Source organism: Trachemys scripta, chromosome 1, assembly GCF_013100865.1.
Source record: "Trachemys scripta elegans isolate TJP31775 chromosome 1, CAS_Tse_1.0, whole genome shotgun sequence".
Taxonomy (NCBI): Eukaryota; Metazoa; Chordata; order Testudines; family Emydidae; genus Trachemys; species Trachemys scripta.
This window is the reverse complement of record NC_048298.1, coordinates 217,735,589-217,756,007: the sequence shown is the minus strand read 5'-3', so window position 1 is coordinate 217,756,007 and position 20,419 is coordinate 217,735,589. Positions and strand designations below refer to the sequence as shown.

General features: G+C 39.2%; 1 protein-coding gene across 8 annotated transcripts in view; it reads left to right on the top strand.

Moving 5' to 3' along the window:
• Positions 1–19,137, top strand: part of TBL1X (transducin beta like 1 X-linked) — a 256,261-nt gene extending 237,124 nt beyond the window's left edge. For all 8 annotated transcript variants that reach the window (XM_034757315.1, XM_034757332.1, XM_034757327.1 and 5 more), the window contains 9 exons: positions 122–185; positions 295–392; positions 1,749–1,809; positions 6,192–6,313; positions 10,489–10,563; positions 12,406–12,533; positions 13,713–13,878; positions 14,853–14,954; positions 15,501–19,137. In XM_034757315.1, coding sequence (XP_034613206.1) covers positions 122–185; positions 295–392; positions 1,749–1,809; positions 6,192–6,313; positions 10,489–10,563; positions 12,406–12,533; positions 13,713–13,878; positions 14,853–14,954; positions 15,501–15,527 — 843 coding nt within the window. In that variant the 3' untranslated portion in view covers positions 15,528–19,137. The remainder of the gene's footprint in view (positions 1–121; positions 186–294; positions 393–1,748; positions 1,810–6,191; positions 6,314–10,488; positions 10,564–12,405; positions 12,534–13,712; positions 13,879–14,852; positions 14,955–15,500) is intronic.
• The last annotated feature ends 1,282 nt before the right edge of the window (positions 19,138–20,419 follow it).

Sequence of the window (20,419 nt, the reverse complement as noted above, 5' to 3'; positions counted from 1 at the left end):
GGTTGTCAAATTTCCCTTACTTCAGAAAACACTGACTTGAGGAATAGATGAGTGAATCAGGGCTGATTCTGTGTAATCTCTAGTAACCTTTCATTTATATTGGCTTTTCCACATCCAACAGAGTGATGGAACACTATTGGCTACAGGATCATATGATGGTTTTGCAAGAATATGGACAGAAGATGGTGAGCCATTGAGCAGTTATTGTTTTCAGTGATTACAAATGATTAATAGTACTGTATTCCATCTCCCAAACAAATCATAACATTAACATTTTTTGTTTTTACATTTCAGGTAACCTTGCAAGCACCTTAGGTCAACATAAAGGTCCCATATTTGCTCTGAAATGGAACAAAAAGGGGAATTACATTTTAAGTGCTGGTGTTGATAAAGTTAGTATTAAAAATATGTAACTTTGATGTGTGAAGGTGCAGATGCTCTGAGCTTATATTGTTTGAATTTTAACATCTCCTTCTGCTTTGGGAATTCAGCAAAGCTTGCCTAATTTGTTTTTTGTGGGCCTTGATTTCGTCAGAGTAAGTGACTAACTACTCTCCTGTGGCTGGATAAATTTGTACCACATGACATACGGTTTTAACAAATCCTCACTTTGCTGTCTGTCACATTGAATCCCAAGCATTGCTCAGACAAAGGAAGTGAAAATCTCATCCCCCAATTTATGTATATACATTTATCTAGCACTTATAAATACCTCAGGAGAGGGAATCTGTTTTAAGTTCTCTTGTGCCCTCTAGTTCATTTCAACAATCAGACAAAGAAATCTGAGTAAAGAATTTATGCTTTTGTTTGCAAATCAAGCAAAATCTGGTGATTTCATCTCAAAATCAGGCACAATGTGACAGCTTCAGCTGAGTGTCCTGTTTGAGTTAGAGATTGAAAACTCAAATTACTACTGAGGGGGGAGCACAAACCCATTTGAACTGTAACTGGAAATTAACCTCCCACAAATCCCTGTAAATGGAAACTTAGAGTTTTACTCCTTCTAGTGCTATAGTAACTTTTATCTCCCAACAGCAGTACTATTATTGCAGTGGACATACTTTCTCTGTAACAGCAATAGTTCTTTAGATGGTTACATTATCAGTGAAATGCGGCATCCCATGTTTATGTTCTGAAAGTATATTTTTCTAATACATTTACAATTCACTCAAAAAATAGTGCTTAGTTCTGTAGGGGTTTTGCTTAAATTTGCTATGCAATAGATCCATAGGAAGCAAATTCTACATTCATCTGGCCCACCATGACGACGGTACACCATTTATATTTTTCTGTTAGATGAATTTCTCACATGGTGACTTAGTAATGATATGTACAGTATCTGTTGGGTTTTCATAATACAACTCAGATTGCATCATGCAAAAGGGGGGAAGTCTCATCTAAAAGAGATGCTAATTGAAATAACTGTAGCAAAACGCTCAGAAAGATCAGCCTCATAAAGTTGCTCAGAGCTTTCTTCTGGCTAATACATTTCAGAGGGAACCCACACTCATTGGGTTCATTGCTGCCTCTGTAGTAGTGACAGTTCAATATCTACAGTTGTATTATTTTCTCATAACAGGTGGATTGGAACAGATATATATGTATACAGCTTTGCAATAGCTAAGGCTCTCAGCAGTCAATAATGTTATCGGGGTGTCTTCTAGAATTGCTCTGCAGTGAGCTTTCTTTTGTCCTATTACTTTCCAAGAGGAATGGTAACTAATCTTTATTTCTTCCTCTGAACACAGACAACAATAATTTGGGATGCTCACACAGGGGAAGCTAAGCAGCAGTTTCCTTTCCACTCAGGTAATTACCATTTATATTTTGTTTCAAAATATTTTTTCCTTAATTTTGGCAGTCTGAAAATATCCCCAATGCAACAAGATATGCATGAAAGTCTAACAAATTCTAACCCACACTTTGTGCCTTACTTTTCATGAGCTTCAATGCCCTGGTCTTGTCCTCTGATCAGGAGAAGAAGGGGTTCTGTGAGAACCAATCCTATAGGCTAGAGTGAATTTGCTTTACTGAAATTCTAGTAGAGGATTATTTCCCATCCATAACTACCTAATAGGAATTATTCATCTAGCTTCTACATGCTTGAGCTGGATTAGGGTTAACATGGGGACCCTGCCTTTTAGGAATTGTCATTTGTTCATTTTTTTGTTTTTGTGGGGACCTCCAGCATTTCTTCTCCACCTGCTTCTAAAGTCCCATGCTGCGAAGCACTAGATATAGATCTCTCCAGAGTTTCCAAGCACTGGCCAAAGGGGATTCTCAAATTACAAAACTTAGATCCAGGGGAGGAATTTGATCACTCTGAAGTCTGATCTGGGATTTTGGTTTGGCCCATTTTTAGAGGTCAGTTGCTAAAGCCAGGTCTGGGTTGAGATTCTGAAATCTGCCACCCCAAAAAATGTGATGGTGTTCAGGTCTGGGGTTTTGGCCCTGTCTCTACTAGACAGTGGCAAGAGATGCTCCCTCTTCCACAGCAATTGAGCATGCTACCAAGCGTCTTGGGCAACAAGCAAGCTATGACCTAATCTTGGATCCCCACGTGACCGGTTCTACAGGGTGATATAGTTGAATTCAAAACCTAACATTGGAAAAATGTTTAAAATTAAATATTTTATTAGGCATAGTCATATAGTGATATATCTTGTTATCAAGCTGGCATTATAATTAGTAACAAAATCCAAATTCTGGCTCTAGAAGTATTATAGTTCCCCTTGGGTTTAACCACAACTAGCTAATGCATTTTTAAACATCACTGTCTTCATCTAAACTAGGTGCTAAGTTTATGTTTAAACACCTGTTATTTAGCATGTTTAGTTTGCTAAATAGCTAACATTTAGTCAGCTAACATATTTAAAACATCACTCATTTTCCCATTTTGAACAACCTATAACCATTACTGGCCTCTGATGCAGGTAGAAATTATTATTCCTCAGAAAACACAAAGTATTCTGATGGTCCATGTTCCTATCAGATTTTCACTGCTTTTTGCCACTTATCTTATAAAACCGTGCACTAAGCTGCCTGCATGGAGAAAGCAGTCTCTGTTTGCAAATGTACTCATGTTATTCATTGTGGAATTTTATTTTTTGTTAGTAGTATTCAGTAGAATCACCCTCTGCACTGTAAAGTGATGTACTGATGAAAAACCTACACCCTCTTAGCTCCCTAGGATAGTGTTCCTACTGGATAGTAGTACATATGAAACAAAGTCATCCTTCAGGAATGATGTGCATCATAAACACACCTCATGGTTTCCTTTTATATTAATTGGTAACTTGATTAGGTCTTCCAACGTAATGTAATAATCTCTATCTGCATTACAAAGAGTTCAGGACATATCTTCCACCATCTATGCTATGTTTTTCACTGGGCTCAGGAGGTGTGAATGAATGACGGTTGTGTTGGTGCTAATATTATTGTTCATTTCAGATTGATTATGTTAATTTTCAAAATGGAATAGAACAATTATGAATACTGGATGTCCCTGGGATCTCCACTATTGCCTGGCCAATAACCTATAGGTCTAATCCAAGGCCCATTTTAGTCACTGGGAGTATTTCCATTGATATCAGTGGGCTTTGGCTCAGATCCTTGTGAGAGGCCTAGGTTTGGCCTTGCAGCCAACCTTCCCCAGAGCAAACTGTTCTGTGGCAGGAACTTGTGCTCTGTCTAGGGAAGGTCATATATCACCTCAGGAGTCTAATGTAGACAAGGCACACTGCCTTTTACATATGCTAATCAGGGCCATTTAAAACCTTGGGGGGAGTCGAGACTTTAACTTGACCTGCTTAGCATGTGTTAAAATCTGTACTGCCTTGTCTACACTAGACTTTTAGAACATGTGAGTGAGCATGTTAGCCAACACATCCTAACAACATTTTTATCCTAATCTAGATGAGTCAGAGTCCTATTCTACCTGGGCCTGGAGGCCTCCATGCCCCTGAAGTTCCCTGACAGATTGGTGAAGTGTTGTAGGTCCAAACCTAAAACTCCCATAACTTTCACAATGGGCTCGTAGGTATCTTGCATGCATCCAGGATTTCATTAGCCCTTTTATAAAGATTTACTACTATTCTTCCCAGCCACCAGAGCAGACTTCAACTAGAACACATTCCCAATGTGTTCATTAAAATTCAGTGAGAGAATCCTGTTTTCAGATGGATCGATGTTTGGACGCACTTACAAAGCACAACCCAAGCGTAAATTGGTACTGGGTCACTAATCAGAGGAGTTTAATTTAGCTAATTGATTTTTACAGTATATCACTGGTAGCCTTATAATAGCAAATATACTTTTATTTTGGGTGCTCATTTGTGGAAAATTTTCAGTGAATGCCTGCGCCATATTTAAGAAAGATCATTCTTAACACAACATATAAAACACAGTATTAAACATGTAGCTAGGAATACAAGGAAAAGCTTTGGTCTTGTCATTTTCAGTGTCATGCAAAAATCCCCAAATGCCTTGATAGCATTGTCTAAATAGTAATGCATAGCTAGGTGTGTGATTATTCTGAATACCCATATGGCTTAAATGTGCAATGAGGCATGAGGGCAGAAGCCAAATGCCTTGAACTATGAGGAAGTTGTTGCTTTCTAACTGCAATTCTTGAAATGTGTAGTTGTTGCTTTTATTAAATGTTGTTGTAACCTTTTTTTTTTTTTAGTCAAGTTACTCATTTTCATACAGGATACTTGGTTATTATTTCCAATACATTTTATTTACTTATTTTCTGAGTAAACATATGATTCAATAAAATAAACCACACCAGTGACTATGAAATTCTACCAATATTATCGTGTCACCCCAGCAACCCGTTTATGATTCAAATGACACTTCCTTTTTAATTCCATAATTTTAGGTGCACGCAGCTTTCTGAAAATTACTTTTGGACCGCAATTTCTCATTCTTTCTATTAGCCCCAGAAAAAGGGTACTGATGTTGATTAGGATACATCTTTATTGACTTTAAAACAATGAAGCAAAACTGTGCAGCAGAAAAATAATAGCAGAGAAACACTGTGAAAACAGAATCCTGGGCTGCTTCGTGATCCCCTCTAACCATACTGAGCCCACATCTCTACAGTGATCTCTCTTAAACATGCATGCTTTCCTCACCTTTCTGTCAGACAGCATTCCTCCCCTCTCACAGAATTCTTCACTTTCATCATTAATTCTATACATGATGTTTTTCTGTGAAGCATTTTTGCCTTGCCAATGTAGCAGTATTTCTTTTAATTGAGAGGGTTAAAGAAAGCCCCATGATGGTTCACGAGGCATGTTCTCTCCTGTCAGTTTTAGATATTACACACATTTACTCTAAGGTGCTTAGTTTCATGAAGATAAAGTCAAAACAAAATATATTAAATGTAATACATTTTTTTGGTTTCCAAAGGAGACATACTTCCATCTTTATACTTAAAAAACATTGCTCAGAACAACTTTGTCTAAAAAAATTTCAAAGGTTTCGCCACCATTTTAACAATAAACCTACATTATATCCTCACCCCAAATAAATTCAACTTTAACCCCTTTCTAAATCCTGTTAGATTGTCATTATTACTGACACATACATAAGTGTCCTGAGAATGAAAACTAATACCTCTGTTAACAGATCTCATTCCATCCTTTAGAGGGCAGCTAAATTCTGTCTTTGGCAACAAAAGAAAGCAACTGTGGTAGGCCTTGTCTATATAGTCAAAGTTGTACTGGTTTAGCTTTAAATTGGTTTAAAAAACAATTTAATTAAAGCACTGCAAAAACCTTTGTGGACATTTTTAATTTAACTTAATCGATTTATCTTAAGTTGGTTCCTTACCAAATTAAACTACATCTATATATAAAACAAGTTAAAACCAGATTAACAAAAGTGCATACAACTATAGTTTTAAATCTGGTCATCACCTAACGAGTCTCACAGGAAGGTAACATATGAAGCATCCCTGGTACCCATTGCTAGGTAGCTAATAAACAGAGTCCCTAGAACAACTACTGAACTACTGTATATTTTTTTCATATCGGACATCCACATAGCAATGAACTATTCCAGGTCTATCATAGGCCAATTACTAATTGGTGCCCTTGGTCAGGTTGGTGGCATGGAAGAATGACTTGGGTAGCTGTTTCTTTGACATATTCTCTAACATTCACTCTTTTGTTTGTGCTTCACAGCCCCTGCTCTGGATGTAGACTGGCAGAACAACACTACTTTTGCCTCCTGCAGTACTGACATGTGCATTCACGTATGCAGACTTGGCTGTGATCGCCCAGTCAAAACCTTTCAAGGACACACAGTAAGTTTAAAGAGTTTGAAATTTTAGGAGTCATTACTAGCATGTGGTAGCTGGTGATGTTAAACAGCTTCCGTGTTCTAGGACCAACGGTGTTTATATCCCTTTCCTTCCCCAAAGACGTACTCTGTAAAAATGACTCTCTGTCTTTGAAAAGAGATTCACTGTTCTAAATCACAACATGCAGGCAAAACCCTCAGCTCACACTGTGAAGGCATTTACATGTAACTGACTCTAAAGACTCAGAGATACATCAGTAAAATTTCATCTTCCGCTTTTGTAATCTCTTTAACAACGTGATGTGAATTACAAGGACGAAGGGAACAATTTACTTTTAACCATCGTTCAGTTGTAGAATTAATTGGGTCGAGTAGGATCAGATCCGTTAAGAGATACTTCCCTTATCCTTCTCCCCATTCCCCACCTGTCTGTATACTGAAATATTCTCCTCATTTTTTTTCTCTTCTTGACTATCTCTCTTTGTGACTATTTAATGGTAGCCACAGGCTAATGTTGCAGACTTTCTTTCACAAGAACACTGCTGAGCTACTCTACCGTATAAAATCATTTTTAGTAACTCTCCTCAACTAGCCACCTCCCCCTGAGGGAGAATTGGTCCATATGAAGACTTGTTGGCTACAATTCTCAATTAAGCTGGTGTTTTCGCAAAAGGTGCTGCTGCCTCCACAATAGGCCTTCATCCATAGGCTGATGTTTTCTATTGAGTGGACTGACTGCTCCATTGTGCACATGGGCCAAATCCTGCCTCAAATATGTGTGTGCAACTCCTGTTAACTACAGCTGAAATTGTGTGTCTGTATCTGAGGGGGAAATGAGTTAAAAATAGTTTCAGGTACTATCCCTGCCACCGAGGACTCCACCCAATTACTGTTCTTACAACACATTTTTTTTTTTTTTAAATGCTTTTTTCCCCCGTTACCATGTGAAAGGCCCATAGGAAACAGGGGAACTGACTGACTAGATAGGGGAAACAGTGGGTCTGACTACACACAAAGTGTTGTCAAATACACAAAGTAAGCTGGAGAAAAACAAAGAAAAAAAATGTCCTCTAATTTCCTATAGTTATCGTCGCTGCAGGTGTTATTTGTACAAATAGTGAATAACAAAGTTTTCAGACTGAAAGGTGGTTTTGAAGTTGATCCAGTTTTAAAGACCACAAACCAGCTGATGCTCCAAGTTGCATTTTGTCTTAGTACATTAGTACACACACTGGTATAGACAAAGCACCTCTGGAGAGTTGCACTATTTGAGAACAGTCCGTAGAACTTTGTGTGTGTGTGTGTGGGTGCATATGTATATGCATATATATTCTTAAGAAAAGGTATTTGTTAGATGAATGGAATGTCAACCTCAGAAATTGTTTTAAATTATCTACAGTACAGACCCATTTACGCGCGACCTGTTTACAGACAAATCTGCTTAATGCACGGTAGCGCCATGCCTCCCAGTGCTACCTATTTAACACGCGAGACTCGTTAACATGCAGTACAGGAACTTGCTATGTAGCACTATAGATTTGCTCACTAACTCACTGACAGAAATCGACAGGAAGTTCGAAGTGGAAACATGTTGTACTGTACGTCTTTACCGATATTGGTAAAGACATATCACACACGCTTAATCATTGTCACACTAGAGAGATATATAATATACAGTAGTACTGTAGTTATATAGTAATATATATACTGTACTACATTTGAAAATTTTAACCGTAGGCCTAATATAATGGCAGAGGGCAAGCGTCAGCATTCCTACACTGTAGAAGAAAAGCTAGCTGCAATAGATCGAGTAAATAGCAGAGAAACCCATCCAAAGTTTCAATAGATATTGGGATTGCTGAATCAACTCTAGGATAGCTAAAAAATGAATCTAAACTGAATGGCTTTGTACAAAATATCGATTCTGCCACGAGACTTAAGCGAAAACGTGTGTGCTATTCAGCAAAATCCACAATAGACAAAGCCATGCACACATGGTTTGTTCAGGAAAGGCTGAAAGGAATGCCGCTAAGTGGGCCAATTCTTCAAGCCCAAGCAACAAAATTTGGAAATTGAATGGGGGGTGAATCATTCCAAGCCAGCAAGGAGTTTATAAGTTGTTTTTAAAAGTGTCATGGCATAGTGCAGGTATCGATTTCTGGAGAAAACCGATCAGCCGATGAATTGGCCGCAAATGCGTTTCCCGCTGAGTTAAAATCTATTTTACAAAATGAAGGCTACCACGAAGAACAACTTTATAATTGTGATGAAACAGCTTTATTTGCAAAACTGCTACCTGATAAGACTTTGTCTCTTAATTACGAGACACAGAAAACAGCTGGATTTAAAAAGATAAAAGATCATGTGACTCTTCTTTTTTGTAGTAATAAGACGGGCAGTCATAAGCTTACCCCTCTTCTCATTGGCCGCTTTTATAACCCTCGCTGCTTTAATCACCTCAGTAGAGCCAAACTGCCAGCAATATACGCTAACAGCAAAAATGCTTGGATGACGAGACACATTTTCGACGACTGGTTCTACAACAGCTTTGTTCCAGCTGTTCGTAAGCATCTGCGATCGAAGAAACTCGAAGCCAAAGCACTTTTGCTACTTGACAATTGTCCAGCCCATTCTCTGGCCGAATCACTGGTATCAAGAGATGGAAAAATTCGAGTGCTATACCTACCATTCAATACAACATCAAAAATTCAACCTTTAGACCAGGACATTATTCAGAATTTTAAAAACAATTATAGACAGGAGCTGATTTCGGCGATCATGTCATGCACGTCTTCAGGCATTTCCGAATTCCTGAAACAGTTAAACATGAAGGAAATTATTTATTTAGTTAAAAAAGCTTGGGATGGAGTAAAACAAAAGTCCATTGAAAACTGCTGGATGAAGGCTCTCAGTGATGCCTTTTCTGTCAAAGACAGCTCAGACTTGGAAAACTCCAGCACTGATTCAGAGCCAGACTTTGAAGGATTTTCAGAAGAAGACATCCTACAAACACACACGCAGACAAGAGAGGATAAAGGTAAACTTCTCTTTCAAATGATAAAAGATTTTAGTTTGGATACGTCGCTTGAAATCATAACTGAGTGGCTGGAGATGGATGAAGATTGCCCGACTTCAGAATTTCTGTCCGAGGAAGAAATATTAACGGCTGCAAGGCTACGTCGGACCGCGAAAGTGATGGCGAGAATTCTAATAACGCAGGCTGAGGGCAGGTCTTCACTATGGGGGGGGGGTCGATTTAAGATACGCAAATTCAGCTGCGCGACTAGCATAGCTGAATTCGACCTATCGGAGCCGACTTACGCCGCTGTGAGGACGGCGGCAAAATCGACCTCCGCGGCTCCCCGTCGACGGCGCTTACTCCCACCTCCGCTGGTGGAGTAAGAGCGTCGAGTCGGGGATCGATTGTCACGTCCCGACGAGACGCGATAATTCGATCTCCGAGAGATCGATTTCTACCCGCCGATTCAGGCGGGTAGTGTAGACCTAGCCTTAAATGACAGTGACGACGAGGAAGTCGTTGAAAAGGTCAAAATTTCGCCCACAGAAGCCCTTAGTGCTGTAGAAACTGTTGTAAGATTTATGGAGGAGCAAAATGCGGAAAATATCGAACTCGTTCATCTGCAGCGAATGACAGACATCATAAGAAAGAAAAAAAAAATGTGAGCATGAAAGAGCAGAGAATAATGGCATTTTTTTCTAAGGGAATCATAGACACTTTTTTCAGCATGGCCCTCTTAACCCGCGATCTGTTAACACGCGGTCGTGACAGCTTCACTCTCGACATCCGCCCATAAATGGGTCTGTACTGTAATTATTGCACCATTAAATGGTCTGGGACTAGGGTTTGTTGAATATTTTGTCATGTGGGAAGAATCTGATGATTGCCAGACTTTACTCCTGACACCAGTTACGTCAGGAACATGGTAGCTAATTTTGTGGATCATTCATTGACACAAAAAATTGGTTTCCCTTCCTCGTATGTATTTGGATAGTGGGATGTGAAAAGGGATGTGTTCACATGTAAGGTAATGAAGAATGTAATGTAATTTTCAATAGTTTCACTTGTTGGAGTAATAACACTTGAGTGCCCTCTGCTGGGTGCCAGGCACAATGCAGGCAACTTGGAATGTTCACATAGAAAATCAATCTTTATTTCAGAATGAAGTCAATGCAATTAAATGGGACCCTTCTGGTATGCTACTAGCATCCTGCTCTGATGATATGACATTAAAGGTAATGTAATTTGATGGCTTGCCTCCAGACTGCTTAGTATTTTTCCCCAGTAGAAATTTACTTTATAAGGTTTTCCATTCATGTTGTTAAAAAAGACCTTTTTGTCTCTGTTTACATTTTTTTCCCCCGCCTGATACTACCATACTATTAAAACTCTCTGCATGAATGGTGGTTTCATCTTACCATTTTTGAGTGAAATAAGAATGAACAAAGAGAAGCAGACAGAAAACTGAAGCATGCTATTTCTATTAGGATCTACTGTCTAATATGTCACTGTCATGGAATTATAGCAGTTTGAACTGAAGACCATATTTTAGGTCATCCTGTCTCCTTGCCAACACAGGATTGATTCTCACTGTACATTAACAAGTGTTTAACCACCGTAATTTACAGTAAATACACTAATACGGTTTTCACCATTTCACCTGGAAGACTGTTCCAGTCTAAAACCTCATCCACACTCAATAGTTAAAAAATATAATTGTCAGTAAGAAGTGTGATTTTTTTTTTTTCTGACATAGTTATACTGGTAAAAGCCCTAGTGCAGTAGGAGTTATACCACAGTAAAGATGCTTTACCCAGTGTATTTTATTTTGGTTCCCAAACCAGAATAAACTGTACCAGTATAAGCATCAGTATATTTAAAGGGGCAAAACTTTTTAAGTGTAGACAAACCCTAAAAGGATCTCACAATTATAAATTATAGACTAAGACTAAATAATATTTTGCTCAGTTTCACCCTCTAACTCCTTGGTGCTTTATACCTCAGATATTTGTTAGATGGTGGTTCTGTTCACCCACACCCATATACATTTTAATAAATTACTTATCCATATTTAGTCATTTCTCTTAATGATTTTCTCTGAAATCAACCCCTCCAGTTCCTTAATCACTTCGGTTGCTCTTCTCTGAATTTCACCCCATTTCTCCACAGCTTTCTGTTACTTAGATGCCCCAAAGCATGTGCTATTTCCAGATTGTGCTCTCACATTCCTCATTAGTGATTCTACACTGCTGTATATAGCGACACAAAGTCCTGTGGCACCTTATAGACTAACAGACGTATTGGAGCATAAGCTTTCGTGGGTGAATATCGCATCTGACGAAGTGGGTATTCACCCACGAAAGCTTATGCTTCAATACGTCTGTTAGTCTATAAGGTGCCACAGGACTCTTTGTCGCTTTTCACAGTTCCAGACTAACACGGCTACCCCTCTGATACTGCTATATATGTGGTTCACAAACACATTGGCTTGTTCTCCTGCTGCTAATTTGTATCCAGTGAGTTTGAGCATTATTGCTTTTCCAGTATCTCTCTACCACTGAATATCTGTAATTTTGGATTATTTTCCCCCCTAAAGATTAGTTGAGGGTTTTTGGTTTGTCAGGCAGCTGCAAAGCAGTTTCACTATAAAACATGTAATTTCCATTCAACTTATTCTTATTCGGATATTGAAATATTGCCTTGCATAATGGTGCATAAATTATTGATTTGATTCCATCAAACATGTTATTAAAGACATCAGTAAAACAAATCAGAATACCAGCAGGATGCTTGGAACAATCAAGATTTATCTAAGCCATACTTAAAATGGTTTTGATAAATTCACACTATGATTGAAACATGTCATATAAATTCAGGTTAGATTCCATGGCCAGGGCAACAATTGTCAGCTTCTCTTGATCTAGTGAATGAACACAGTTAAATTTCCAAGGCCTTTGCAATATATACACAATTGTCATATACAAACAGAATAGGAAGGATTGAAAGCCAGGAGTTGAGAAAAGATTGCAAAGTTTAGGTACATGGCTGATTTTTTTTTCCTGATTCACCTGACATAGATTTGGAGTATGAAGCAAGATACATGTGTACATGACCTTCAGGCTCACAGCAAAGAGATTTATACTATCAAATGGAGTCCTACAGGACCAGGCACCAGCAACCCAAACTCCAACATCATGTTAGCAAGGTAACATCCTCTCCTACTGGTGGTTTTTACTAGGCTCTCGGCAAATAAAACTGAAAATAATTTCTGTTAGCGGATGAGAGGGGATTGACCAAAGAGGGAGGAAACGTATAACAAACATGGAAAATGAAGCCATATAGTGCTTAATTTTTAAACAAACTACTTTAGTAAAAAAATGTTACAGTTGCCACTGCACCCAACACCCAGGTATCTGGTTTATATAAATGAATATGTTTAATTGAAGCCCTATAATATATGGATCTGGCAGTCCATTAAACCAACTGGATGTACTCTAATGAGGGCCATCAAGCAAAACTACATAGATACTGATATTTTTTTATAGTTCTGTTAAGTGGTGTAGAACAACTTTCACCTAAAGAAGTCCATTCAAGATTTAACTTCATCCAGTTTTAGACATCTGTTTAATCTTAGTAATGTCAATAGATGCCTGGACCACTGGACTGATTAGCTAATTGGCACATAATGACTTTATCTTCTGTATGATATTCTAGCAACGTTGTCTCTTAAATTTATTTATTTATTTTGTTGGTCAAGTAGTTTTGTTTTGTTTGGAAGGAAGATTGTTGGGTTTGGGATTTTCTTATACAATACAGGCGATTTCACCGGTCTTCTCTTAGTCCACAACATTGGATTTAGGTGGATTGTGGTAAGAAACGGCGAGTGACTTCTGGGTGGAGGGTGAAAGAAGATAAAGGACCACTATGCTAGAGAATATGAAGCAAAATTCATTTGTTAGATAAGAGACCAAATCCTCTTAGGAAGAAACTTTCCCTGGGGCAGGTTATCCTATACCTGTCCACTACAGAGTTACTTCAACCTTCCTCCAAAGTAGCAGGTAATGGCCACTGTCAGAGACAAGATACTGGACTAGATGAACAGCTGCTCTGATCCAGTAAGGCAAGTCCTATATTCCTACTGCTACCCACAAAACCCCCCAATGAAGCCAAAAATTCCAAATACGCACATCCACCGTAATAAATTTCTTTCACTTCAGAGGGTTTGACAGATCTCAGCCCTTCTATACCTCTCCTGTTTGAAGTATTGGTGCACATTTGTTTGTAGGTGAGATGTGTCCTCACAAGTTGTTTACAGTATCTTTGCAAACTGCAGATAAACTAGTACCCTGGTCAGTACTCACTTGTGTTTGACTCTTTCCTGTAGTGCTTCATTCGATTCTACTGTTCGGCTGTGGGACGTTGAACGAGGAGTCTGCATTCATACATTAACCAAACATCAAGAACCTGTCTACAGTGTAGCTTTTAGTCCTGATGGGAAATACCTGGCCAGTGGGTCCTTTGACAAATGTGTCCATATATGGAATACTCAGGTACTCGTTTGATTCACACACATTAATGAAAAGCGGTTTAGCTGAAACATTAATAACAGAAATGATAAATGGAAAATGTATGTATCTGTATGCACTGAATTTGTGAACCTGACCGTGGCATGAAAACCGTTTGAGCTGATGGTGTGAGATGATGAGGTGCCTGTCCTTTCACATTTTTGCCAAAGGTTCATTGAACATGGAACTGTGCCAAGAAAATCAATTGTCTCCATTTTATGTTAGTGTGTAGAGGAAACTGCACTGGGCACATGAGGCATGTCAAGCTGCCAGGGCAGCAGCCTTTAGAAATGATTGATCCTCCTATTGAGCAGCAAGCTGGGTTCATTTGAGATTCAGATATGCACAGGGCTAATTTTTTAAGAGTACTACAGATTTGTGAAGAGTAGTAATCATTGCACAGGTTCATGGAGCTGATATTTTACAGGATAACAGGGCTCTGCGATAACTTGGAGTTACATCTTTGCAGACTAATGCCCAGAAAGCTTTTGGGGCTCATAGTGACTTCCTAGCAGTGCTTGCTCCAGGAACAAGCTGAATGATTTGAGCTATGCTTGTTTGTACACAGCATTCTTTTTTTCCCCTAAGAAGTAAAAATGTTCAGGACATGAATTTTCAATATTTCTTTCTGTATTAGAAATCGCAGGGACCCTCCTGGCAGTGAAACTGGTGTGGTTCCCACCAGTCGGTGGGGATGGTGGATTTGGGATGGGGCTACAGACAAGTATGTATACACGATGGATCCCAACTCTTCAGAGGACAATTGGGTGAAATCCTGGTCCTATTGAAGTCAATGGCAAAACTCTCATTGACCTGAATAGTTCCAGGATTTCACCCCTGGTATTTGTGCCTCACAGTGTAGACACCAATGCACCTCATAGCAAACCCACAATCATAAGTGCCCACATAAAAATAAAATATCTTAAAAGTCAAATCTTGCAAATTGGTTTGCTTTCTAGAGCGGAACTCTAGTACATAGCTACAGAGGCACTGGAGGGATCTTTGAAGTCTGTTGGAATGCGAGAGGAGACAAAGTGGGAGCAAGTGCATCAGATGGATCGGTAAACATTTGTATTCATTCATTGTAAATATTTTGGGGAAAATCCTGTGCCGAGGCCAACACAAGTTCTGTGCCCTGTTGCCTTCTCTGGACAAAGCTCAGAGGTGGGTGGGTGTGTTCCCTTATTTAGGGCCCAGTTCAATGCCCCATGAAGTAGATGGTGTCTTTCCATTTACTTGAAGGGGCTTTATATCAGGCCCCTCAATGCACAGTTCCTTGATTGCCACCCTTTATTTGAAATATGTTTATGATTAAAGAAACACAAACACTACTGTTTCTTTCTCCTCCATGACCCTTGAAGTGTAAATCCTGCAGATTATCATGCAGAACCATAACAAGTAGAGATGAGAAACAACTTTTACATCTTCCAGCTCATTAGCTGGTGAATGCAGAATTCTCCCCCAGTCAGTATTCCATGATGCATTATCTAACTTATTGGTAAATTACTTTATTATAAGATTAGAATCTGAGCATGCACACATTAAGAATCCAGAATACCCTTCAGAAATGTTTCTAACTCTTGGGTCTTTTCTTTCTACACCTCTAGGTTTGTGTTCTAGATCTGCGGAAGTAAAGGTGAAGTGTTTTAGAAGAAATTTCAAATGGACCAGCAGTGAATGTGTGGGGAGAAGCACTCTTCAAAACTATTCTTAACAGCTCCAGAACTGTACAAACTTGAAAAAAGTTAGTGTGTACAATGAAACCAACTCTCCCTGGCCACAGAAGTCTAGTATTTTGCCCATAACCCACATCAAGGAGTAAAAACACAGTCACTTCAAAGGGGGAGAGTATGGTTTTCACCTGGAATATTCAGCCTTGGAAGCATGAAGCCACCAACTAGAGACTGCACTGTTTGGTTTGCATCTGAGAACTTGCTTTGATGGCTGAAAAAAAAAAAAAAGCTGTGCCAAAAAATAATAATAAAGAAACAAACTAAGCAAAATGCTGTGATAAACCAAAAGGGAAAAAAAAATCCTCCTCCATGTGGTGGTGTATTTTTTTCCTTCCAATTTGGACACTACAGTTGCTCTCCCAAAGGACATTCAAAGACCAGTTTGTACTGATGACATGCGCAACTTTGTAATCACAACACTTTCTATTTTCTAGACTACTTTTTTGTTCAGTGGTTTTTCTATCAGCTGGAATATTATGTCCTGGAGTATCCCGGGCTTAGGTTGGAACTGATTTTTTTTTCTTTTTCTTTTTCCTTCCCTTTTCCTTCTTGTTTCTCTCTCTCTCTCTCTCTCTCTCTCTCTCTCTCTCTCTCTCCCTCCTTCCCCCTCCTGTGTGCCCACAGTAGATGCAGCCAGTTGGACATGACAACAAAAACTTTCGACAGTCTGCTTCTCCTCTTTCTCCACCCTCCCTCCTGCCCTGCCTATTTTTTTAAAATCCTCCATGCTTCAGATCTTAGCATCTCAAGGGCACTTTCAGCAAATTGTGTAATAAGTGCTTTATAGAAGAATGCAGTGCTGGGGAAGATTTTTACAGGCGAAAGATGACTTTTAAGAGAAAGAACCCAGTGTATTTTTGGAAAAAAATATTTTTTATGTTAAACATAATTTTAAAAGCCTAAAATAGCCACCAAACGTAGACTGCTTTGTGTAATTCAAGCAAAAGAATGACTCAAGTGGAAGCCAAGGTACATTAAAGATGCAGTATCATTTTCCTCTCCTTTGTCTCATAAAGTGCTGTAAGAAAATGTCATTTCATACAACAACTATCAGGTTTTAAGCAACAATAACCTCTTCCTGCAGCCAGAAGTTTACATGGACTAATTTTTATTTTTGTAGTGGTATGATTATGTACATTTATTAAAAGAATACAGAAGTTTGAGGTTATATATACAGAATTCATATATTTGGGTCCATATACCCAAATACCTGTAATAGTTAAAGGAAAACAATTGTGTATGCTCTTTCCTGGAGAAATGGTCCCAAATTCATATTAATGCTGCATTCTGTCACTCTCAGTCATGTTCATAGGAATGGAAGGGATCTTGAGAGGTCATCTAGTCCAGTCCTCTGCACTCATGGGAGGACTAAGTATTATCTAGACCATGCGGACTAGTACCTCATTCCACTAGTCATCACATTGGGCTGATCCTCTTCCCATTAAGTCAATGGGACTTTTACCAGAGATTTAATAGGATCACTCCTTCCCCTTTGGATTCCCCTCGTGTAGGCACTGCAGAAGACAGCTATCGGATTGCCTTCTGGGATGCTTTGCAAATCATGATGACAGAGGGCACAGGGTTGGGGGGCAGAAAAGATGTGCCGTGGGCAGGGTTGCAGCATACGGTGCTGTGGAGATTCCCGGCAGTGCTGTAGACCATGGAGCAGCTCAAGGAGGTGGCCATAACTTAGACAGGCCCTAAGAGCTAAACCATGCCAGGGCCCTCTCCATCCCGTGGAGTAGCCCAGGATCAGAACAGTGCAAAAGTGGCTTAAAGCCACCATAGCACCTCCATAGCGAGTTGAGTGCTGTGCCTCTCAAGAGGTGCCGCACAGAATCTCACCCGTTTCTTTCAGTGGGGCTGCCCAACAGGAGTAATTTGTAAGACCCTGACCCATAATGCTTGAAGTGGTGTGAAAATTCCCAAGTTACTTAGTATATGGAATTAATATTTTATTTCATCTGAGGTTTTTCTCTCTTTACTATGACACACTGACAGTATCTTGGCCTTTTCACAGGAACTAACCACGGCTCACACATTGCAAGCCCTGTGATGTACCATTGGAGATCAGAAAGTACTTAAAAGAATTAAACTATTAAGATTTTTCAGTGCTGAAGTAGAAACGTTTATGTGGAACATTGGTTATTAATTGCTATTGCTCCTTTTTACCCCCAAAGAATGGAAGGTGGGTTCTTTTCCTTGCGGTAATAAAGCCGTAGAGAATTAGACTTTAGGATGCCCAGATGACATTTTTGAACTGTTTTATAATAGCTGCCTAGGCTGACCTGTTTAAGCTCAAGATAGGAAAAAGAGTACTTGTTAGAGAATTACTCACTAGTGGCATTGTGTGTGTTTATGGTTAGCATTTTAAGCCTGTGTCTATGATGCCCGGTAGCCTTGGGTTGAATTTTCAAGGATAACAGGAAAGCAGCATCTGTTTTGCGGGGCTGCAGAAGACATGCTCAGAAGTGTGCTTCTTTTGGGTCTGCAGTTTGCGTGACTCTTGATCCGGCCAAACATCAAGATGTGGTGATGTCAAGATAGGTGATTTTAGTTCAGTTGCTTTTGTTGCCTGGCTTTCTTGCTACACAGACATATCTAAATCTGATGGAGCCTGTTCCAGGAATTTTAACTGGGAGATACTTTGTGGGTGTCAAAAAAGCATGTTTCGTTTTTGAAATCATCTGAATTAGCACCATCTTCTCTCTGCTGAGTTACATAAAGGAAAGAAGGCAAGTAAAGCACAGTTTCAGAATTTGGCAAGTATCAAATTCTCACATGTGAAAGGCGCTGTTGTCCCAAAGAAGAATTCTGTATACATACACATTTTGTTAGCCTTCTGCAGCCTGGCCCATTAACCTTCCTGGAGGCTTACAGGAATTGTACCTTTACTGGCTGCATGGAACTGGCCTTGAGATAAAATGGCAACCTTTGAATACGTGCTCAAGCTCTGCATCTTTAATGTAGGTTACTGCATCTTTAATGTAGAAAACACTGGGTCCCTTGTGGGGCATTAAAGGGCCTGACAGTTACAGGGTTAAACACGCACTAACCCCATGCTACATCTTAGGAATTTCCTTTTGATTTGTTTTTAAAAAGAAAGAAAAAACAAACCTAGGTAATTTTAGAGCCAAGTGAAGTGCACTTTGTCAAATGTAAGGGTCTGCTTTGGTTTTGGGGTTTACTTTTTCTTTTTCTTTTTTTTACTTTTTTTTTTTTTTTTTAATTGTGGTTCTTTGTCAATTGCAGAAATGTTCTTTCAGCCACTCACTGAAATTTTGAATTCTGGCTTCTGCAGTTTTTATTGTCTGTGTCAGACTTGCAGCCAGACTTGGTTCTCATTTCAGCATTTCCCAGATTCCGTTGAAACAACATCAACCCCTATTTTGTTTCCCCTCCACCTGCACTCTCTCAGAAATCACCTTGTGTATTGTAGCTCATTTGTTTCAAGGAGAGAATCAACAGATCATATTCAGTGTCTTGAATAAATTGCTATATTTTGATATTAGAGAACTCTGCGCGTGTTGTTCCTTTTTCTTTCTTGGCTATTAACTTTTTGCTTCTCACATTCAGGAGCTGGGAGGAATGTGTCAGAATGCAGCATATTTATTGTAGAATTTTGTTTTCCCCAAATGGCCCTTCTATTTAAAAAACACTCTATTTCAAAAGGGGCATAACTAAATATTGAGCAGTCCAGATGGTAAAGAATCAACTTAAGTGAAATGCGTATAAAGCACTTTTATACCAAAATAAGTGTCCATAAAAAGGGGGTAACTAAATCAATGTGGTTAAATTGTATAATTTTCTCACATAGACAAGGCTTTAAATCCACCACGTTGCTTGAGGTGAGGCACCACAACCAGTATAGATGTCATAAATGCAGATGGGACATGCCCTTGACTACAAGTGCCAGTTGAGGTTTTCACAGCTCTCTAGAACATGTAGACAGACATCTTACATTAGTTTTAATGTTTGCAGTGTTGTTGTAGCCGTGTTGGTCCCAGGATATAAGACAGACATGGTGAAAGAGACCAGCTTTTGATCTCCATGGACTTGAAGAAGAGCTCTGTGGCTCTCGAAAGCTTGTCTCTTTCACCAAAAGAAGTTGGTCCACTAGAACATTTTATCTTACTCACCTTGTGTGTCTCATTAATTTTAAGAGAAGATGTGTATAAATCCCCTAGATGATTTAAAAAAATGTAACCACAGTACTTAAGTTCATGCAGTAAGCATGTAAATTCTTTTCTGTTAGCGATATCTAGACGTGGCTAGCAGAGCTGTTTATTAATCTACCCATCCCTACTGTGTTAAAAGCATCTTGGTGCTCCTATGAGCGTGGTCCTCAAGCAAAGTGGAGTTGTTCTGATCCTCCTATCAGTTCCTTCTAATGATTCTCTTAGCGGCTAACCTATGAGGGGTCCTATATGTTAACCCATCTGGGTTTTCCGAATATGTAGAGTGCCTTAAAATGTACATATCATAGCTAGAGTTCTGGGATAGTAAAAAGTTTTATACCATGCAAGCTGGTATCTGCAGTGCACATAAGATGCCCCGTGTGACATATGAGAACATAATCAATAAAAGATTTTGCGTGACAGCCTCACTGCACTGTCTGTTCACTCAAGCAAAAAGTAGGATATTGTCAGAAGCCTCCAAAGGAATTAGCTGCCTAACTTATTAACTCCAGCACCAACAACTCACAACCATCTCTAGCAGCATGCTCTATCATCTGGCCTGTCCTTGGTTACCTAATATTCTCTATCAACACATTGTCTAGTCACTGGAGGAGG